Source organism: Brachyhypopomus gauderio, chromosome 11, assembly GCF_052324685.1.
Source record: "Brachyhypopomus gauderio isolate BG-103 chromosome 11, BGAUD_0.2, whole genome shotgun sequence".
NCBI lineage: Eukaryota > Metazoa > Chordata > Actinopteri > Gymnotiformes > Hypopomidae > Brachyhypopomus > Brachyhypopomus gauderio.
The window spans coordinates 21643589-21651252 of record NC_135221.1 but is presented as its reverse complement, the minus strand read 5'-3'; the positions used below and the strand labels follow the sequence as shown (position 1 = coordinate 21651252).

At 43.3% G+C, this 7664-nt stretch overlaps 1 protein-coding gene across 1 annotated transcript; it reads right to left on the bottom strand.

Annotated features, from left to right (window-relative positions):
• Positions 1-277: 277 nt before the first annotated feature.
• Positions 278-2411, bottom strand: cysltr1 (cysteinyl leukotriene receptor 1). Its single transcript, XM_077022979.1, has 2 exons — positions 2260-2411; positions 278-1552 (listed from the first exon to the last, which is right to left on the bottom strand). Exon 2 carries the CDS (start codon positions 1540-1542, stop codon positions 475-477), a length of 1068 nt encoding a protein of 355 aa, XP_076879094.1. The 5' UTR covers positions 1543-1552; positions 2260-2411; the 3' UTR covers positions 278-474.
• Between the last annotated feature and the right edge of the window lie 5253 nt (positions 2412-7664).

Genomic DNA, 7664 nt, shown 5'->3' with positions numbered 1-7664 from the left:
TACTTCAAAGAAACAATATCCAAAATATACACTATGTACATTAGCACTTATATGAAACTTATATAAAACATTTTTATATAATTATAATACATGTCAGTGGTAAAAAAAAAAAAAAAAAAAGCTTCAAATACGCTCCTGAAAACAGACAACTGGCATAAAAAAGCAAAGACCTCTTGTATTACGAAAGACCTCTTGTATTACTATATATATATATATATATATATATATATATATATATATATATATATATATATATATATATATATATATAGTGCTGTGCTTAGCAAAAGTAATTTGGTGATCTGCTAACCCTTATGTAACATTTCCGTTTCTGAATGTTCATATCACGCTTTCACGCCTATTAATCTATTCATCTACATAAGCTTCTTCTCTAGCACTGCAGATGCATTTCCCTTTCCTTTCCAAATTTGTTCTGAGTGTCTGTTGCGACCCACTACCATTTACCCTAATGCCCTAATGTGACCTTTTGATCTTTATCTGCTCTTTCGCTCCTTCACTACAGTTCTGTAGCTCACATTCCTCTTTCTCCTTGAAGTCTGGCATCAGTCTGCGTGGGCGTGAGGACATCTGAGCGTTGTCCAGGCTCACCGACGTCTTCCGGAAGGTTGAAAGCCGGTTGCGGAAGTTCTCGCCGGAGAAGAAGTAGAGTATGGGGTCGAAGCAGGAGTTGGCGGCAGCCAGACACAAGGTGACCACCACTGACTTCTGCATGGAGTTCATGTCCTCGCACGAGGCACCCCTCTGCTTCAAGTGCAGGTGTATGGTTCGTTGCACGTGGTAGGGCATGAAGCTGACCAGGAAGGCCAGCATGACCACCACGATCATGCGGATGGCGCGGGTGCGGGTGTTACGTTGCCTCTTCAGGACGTTCCTGTTGCGCAGCAGTGTCCACACGATGCCAGCGTAACACACCAGGATGACCAGGAAGGGCAGGCCGAAGCCCACCACCAGCGAGACGTAGTTGAGCAACAGCAGCTTCTGGATGCTGCCCGTCTCCTCCGGCGGCTCGAAGCACTTCATCTTCTGCGTGTTCTTGTCCATGTGCTGCCCTGAGCGCAGGAACGGTGAGCTGCTGGCACAGATGAACACCCAGATGAAGACACAGATGATGCAGGCTCGCCTCTCCGTGGCCATGCGCAGGTTCTGGACGGGGAACACGATGGCCAGGAAGCGCGTGAAGCTCATGGCCATCATGAAGAAGATGCTGCAGTAGAGGTTGACGTAGAGCGCGTAGGAGCTGATCCGGCACAGGAAGTCACCCAGGTCCCACTGGCCCTTTCTGACGTAGTAGATCACACGCAGGGGCAACGTGCTGACACACAGCAAGTCCGCTACTGCCAGGTTGATCATGTAAATGTGGAAGGCCGAGGACTGGCGGTATGTTCGGATCAGCACCAACAGGGCGAAACCGTTGCCCACCAGACCAAAAACCGTGATGATGGAGTAGGCGGTGGAATAAATTTGGTTGCGGAAGTCATCAATGGAGGAACAGTTATGCATGGTTTTGTTCGGCTGGTCCATGTCTTGGTTTCTTTAAGAAAAAAAGAGAACATTCACACGAGCAGAAACTAAATACAACATGGCCACGTCAGAAAAAAAAGAGTAGTCTTATATCTGCACGTTAATCTTGGTTCTTCTTTACACTTATCATGTTCTATATCTTCACACAGCATCCACCACAAATGATAAACCGATGACTGCCTAGCAAATGAGCAATTTAAAGATGACTACCAGCTCACACAAAATGTCTTAAATGCCGTAAATGTCTTACTGCTCTTACGTTAGGTAAAAGGGATTATTAATATCAATTCATACAATAGGCTACCATCAGAACTTCTCCGGAAACTGCACAGAATGACTGATGAAGAAAGGTAGAAGACGTGATGAGCTTTTATTCTGGTCTTGTCGTGCTTATTAGGCTGATAAGGTTCATTTCCATTTTCTAAACAGTGTGCATGCCATGCACGGTAATAAATCCTTCGCAAGGATATATCCTACTAACTCTTCACCAGAAAGGAATTGTTTACAAGTCGGACTGCCTCGCAATTTCCGAGGAATTTAGCGTTACAAGTAAAACTTGACTATACAACGTTTTGCAGACTTCAGTCCCACTGTGTCTACCGCAATATAATTCAGCAAAGGTTAAAAGGGAAACTTGCCATATTAAGAGTAAATACTATATTTGATACATTGCTCTGTTTGGTTGTCCATATAAATGGGTGTTTCAGAAACGCTTACCAAAATGATCCCCCGTTGTCTCGGTATTTATCCAGTATTCTGTAGTGTAACCGTAACAGTGGGCGAGAAAGTGCTAAGTAGCAAGAAAGCTTCCTTCCTTTCTGTACCATGAATGAGGTTTATGTAGGAGCGCGTCAGATTAAAGACGCTATCATTTGGCACGCGCGTGCGCCTCAGTGTGCACGCGGTCGGCGAGCGAGTGTCAACCATGCAACCACTTTTCAACCTTAGCTAACCTGTGTGCATTTGTTATTCAATCGTTGCACCAAAAATGACCGACAATTTAATAGTTTATTTTATTAAACTTTTAAAGCTATTCAACTTAATTAACTGAATTGCAAAATTTTGACCAACTTACAAGAGTGAGACAATCCATGATCTTCACAGAAAAAGTCGTAAACATAATTTAACTGCTGTAGATTTCATATTTTTTTTTATTTTTCGAATATGTTATTCGTGTAGCATATTCAAACGCTCAGTCACGAATCCTTGTAGTATACTTGTCACCACACGGGGGCAGCACTTTCAGCATGTATATGTATGTATTCTATACTTATAGAATAGAATATAAGAACATAAGAATACTTATGTATAGAATGAACGTATTGCAGTATACCCAGAATATCTTCAGTTGGACATACTTTATTAATTAAAAAAAGGCACCAGCAATCACTGGAAATACCACTTAATGGAGGGAATTATGGAAAGGCATCAAACACACATTTACAAAGACACCAACATACTGATCAGCTAATTAAAATCATTCACATACACAAAGCAATTGAAACAAACATTATTGTAAAAGTTAAACTAATTTCAGTTTGTCAGGGGACACATGGCATCCTGGGATTGCAATGTAGCTCCATACTCTCATACCCCCAGTTTGTGGCAACACTACTGTATACTCAAAGTGGGCTATATTTACATTTATGGCATTTGGCAGACGCCCTTATCCAGAGTGACTTACATTTTTATCTCATTTTTATACAAGTGAGCAATTGAGGGTTAAGGGCCTTGCTCAGGGGCACCTCAGTCATGGCCTCAGGTCAGGAATCGAACCCACGACCCTCTGGTCACAAGACCAGTTCCCTAACCACCAGGCCATGACCAGGCCAATAACAATCTTAGTCCATTCATGTACCAAATATCACAGTTCTTCTCAGTAATGCAGGTCGGATCTGCCTGAGGTCAGTCACCTTGGAGAGCATGGTAATTACAGTCTTCAAGTCAAGTTGCTTTCACTGACTTCTGATATCATGAAATGTGGCATTTCTGAGCTTAGGTACAACAGAAGGTTGACCCCCCCCACCCCACCCCACCCACACTCCCCACCCCCACCCCCCTCACTTGGTTGACATTTCATGTATGGTACACATACTACACCAGCTCAGAATGAACAGGTATGGTTGTTAGAACAGTCCAAGGTCATATTAGGTGAGCAGGCTGAAAGAGACATGTATCCAATACAGAGTGACATGACTAGTGCAAACACAAGATACACAAGAGAACCTGGAAACAAACAGAAGCAACACAGACAGGACTCAAACAAACCGATATGCAAACATTACAAACCAGGAAGACAGAGGATCTGGAAACACTGAGACTCAGTGACATGGGCCTACATACAATGACCAGCTAAGAACAAAGCAAGAGACAAAGTATAAATATGGAAGAGATATGATTACAATCAGGTGATCACAATCATGAGAGGCAGAGTAACATATGGCAAGCTGTGGAAACAGAAAACACAAGGAAAAGCAAAACAAAGGAGATGTTGCCCCCCCCCCCCCCCCAAAAAAAAGGCGTGGCACACACATCCACACACATTAGCACATCCACTGGCAAGTCAGACTATTTTCTATGGAATGTAACCAACATACAAAATACAGATTAAATATGTAAACATCAAATGAAACATCCACATATATAGCACACGTGCCAGTGATCAGCGTGTGGCTCCAGCAGGTTTATCTATAGCAGCATAACTAAAGGGAGGGGCCTGGAAGTGACCACAGTCATGAGGGCTCACTGAGATGTTGCTTTACACCCAAATCAATGTCACAACAGCATTAACATCTCAGATTACCAGAAGACCCGATGACTGGGGGCCCCTGAGCTCCACACCTTCACACGTAGAATATTAACTGAAGGTTTGATTAAACAGGTGAGTCTTAATTCTAGATTTAAAGATTGGAACTGTGTCAGAATCTCAGAGATTGAGGTGCGCAAAACAAAACCCAAAAACCATACAAAACCAGGACCAAACTATCAGAAACCTAAAACCAAACCAGAAACTACTGAATACAGACAGGACCGAATAAGTCTAGCCCGAACAAGACTAGCCTAGACTAGACTAGTCTAGTGTTATGGACTGGAATAGAAACAGGAGAAAATGAACTAGGACAGGAAACAGGATGAGCAGAACCAGAACCAGAGCTGAAAATGGAGCATGAGTATCAGAACCGGGAATAAGGGCAGAAACAGCACTGGGAACAGGAGCAGGAACAGAAGTTGGTGGGACAAGAGACAGGAGGACACATGGGAACAGAACATGGAGCAGGAGACACAAAAGACACATGGCTGAAAACAAAGACAGAGGAACAGGTAGACAACTAGATGCTGGAGAAACAGGCATAGGACTAAAAGCAAGGGGCCTAAACCGAAGGGCAGATAGGAGTTGAATATGGGAGAATGTGAAGATGTGGGATCAAGAGAACAAAGAAAAGACCCATCACAATATTTGCATTATTACAGACAAGTGGAGCAATTTGTGTTACTAACTTGGGGACAAATGTGTGAAAGAGCACAGGAACCAGAATACCAGAGACAGGAACAGGAACAGGTGCAGGGGTGGACAAAGGCACTAACACTGTAACAGGAACTAAGACGTAACTGGGAACAGGGGAAAGAAACAGAGACATGGGGGATGCAGAACTGGAACAGACAAAACCATTATGCAGACCGGGTGGCCTCTGAAGACCTCTGAAGACCTCTGAAGACCTCTGGAGACCTCTGGAGAAGGCCTCTGGAGACCTCTGAAGACCTCTGAAGACCTCTGGAGAAGGCCTCTGGAACACGAGAGAAATGAGGCATTAGCACTGGGGAAGATCTGATGGACATCGACGACCTGGCATGGGTGTACACTACCCTCCCTCCCACCCAAAAAATTCTTTAGTGGGTTTGTGGTGGTGAACTCCTTGCTGGGGACAGGTGTGGTGGTAAACTCCAGCGTTGTGTCATCTCCCACGCTATGCTAGGAACTGGAGCCAGAGGCATGGCTTCTCCCATGCCAGGAACTGGAGACAGACAGACACAGACCCTTCTTGGCGGTTCCCACCTCGCTTGCTCACCCTCACAGAGAGCTTGCACTGGTGCTTGAGAACACACCGCGTGTCTTGCCAAGGGATCTATGGGATATTTCCGTCTTACTTCACCTCCGCAAGTCTGGAACAGACAAAACTGGTTTCTGGTTTGGTTTTAGGTTTCTGATAGTTTGGTTCTGGTTTTGAATGGTTTTTGGGTTTCGTTTTGCGCACCTCAATCTCTGAGATTCTGACACAGTTCCAATCTTTAAATCTTGCCAAGGGATCTATGGGATATTTCCGTCTTACTTCACCTCCGCAAGTCACTCCTACCTGTAGTGGTTTGAGACAGGCAGACTTACTTACATGAGGTCTTGTCACACAACACAAGCATTTGGGGTAATTAGGACGAGCAAACAAACTGAGAGCTAATCAAACTCGCATCTGGCCAATCACAAAACATCTCAGACGTCATTGGGAGGTGCGTCTTTCTGTCCAGTTTCCTGTAAGTAGTGCTGGGCGGTATACCGGTTTGCACCGAAAACCGGTGTTTATTTTTGTTATCATAAGAATTTTTCATAAACCGGCCACACCAGTTTAAATAACCTTCACGTGTCTGGAATGCAGCACGGTCGTTAATTGTTTCTCAAGGGATGCTGTTTATTGCTGCGCCCCATACATGTAACAGAGCGCAAATCTAGCTTGCTGTAAACGAGGGACGTTCTGAACCACAAATTCTCCCAAACATTGAAGTAAAAGATGATGCCCCAAAGGAACTTTTGCCAAAGAAAGGAGCCGTGTCTGTTGTCGGGAAGTACCGTATTTTCTCGACTATACAGCACACCTCAATATAAGCCGCACCTACAAAGTTAAAAAAAAAAATGGAAAATGCCGCACCGGGCTAAAAGCCGCATAAATCTACTGAACTGAATACATTTAACTGAACATAACTGAACTGATCAGTTTCTGAACAGTGCCTGTAGCATTTCACGTGCGACAGTGTTGGCTTTCAGCCGGTGTTCTGTCGAATTCCGACTCCCCTCGTTTATCTGCATAAAGACGCTACAGATGATATTGTCAATTTATTTTTCTATGCATAAATAAGAGCTAGACTTTAATTATCCATCACAGCAAACGGCATGGCATTACCTATGTCCAAAGACACACTGGCTCAATGGTGTTAATTATTTTAAATAAAATACACACTGGCTATACCAAAGTTCACCTCTGACCACGACTTTGCAGTATTACAGCAGTATTATGTCTAAATATCTAGTTAGGACAAAACTAGAGTGCTCAATGAACTAAGTTATAATCACTGTAACTCCCGAATATCATCTGTAGCGTCTTTATGCGTGTGCAAACGAGGGGACTCGGAATTCGGCACAAGACATGTTGGTTTGGAAAAATTTCTCAGTTGTGCCTGCTGCTCGCATGTGCTAAATGAAAATGAGCACTTTATTCTTTGATTTAGAGCTTTGAAACATCTACAGAAAAGCCTCACCTCATTATAAGTCGCATGGATCAAAGCAAGAGGGAATATGTAGCGGCTTATAGTCCGGAAAATATGGGTAGCAATCGCGGGGGCTCCGCTGTGGCGTGTCGAGGCGTTACGCTCTTCTGTGTTTTGTGCTGTTATGTTTGCAGGGTTCATCCACCTTTACAAGATGGAATTCAAGCACTTGTATGGAATTTTCAAGGTCAATTTTCAATATTTTCCAGCACCTTCAGCTTAATTAATTTACATATATATACAAATACACATATGGTCGAAATGATTTGAAATGATTCGCTTTTTATCACATTAAAAGAGATAAAAAAACGTAAAGGTATTGCATTTTTACTGCAACTGTCATGCTATATGATTCATTCACTACTTTAGTGCTACCATTTGAAAACTGATCATGTGGGGCCATGCAAATCTGTATTACATGTAATAATTAGGTGGAGACATTTTTCTAACAGTGTAATAGGGTACTGTTAACCACTCTACTGCAGAAATTCTTCTCATAATCAATGCAGTAAGGGTGCGGTCCATGTTTGGCATGTAAGCAGCATGAAGTGACCTCTGTGCCACCCAGAAATGGCACCTTGTAGCAGGTT

What these genes read in the sequence shown, in the direction of transcription:
- cysltr1 (XM_077022979.1), bottom strand. Translation starts at nt 1,542, where the DNA reads ATGGACCAGCCGAACAAAACCATGCATAACTGTTCCTCCATTGATGAC.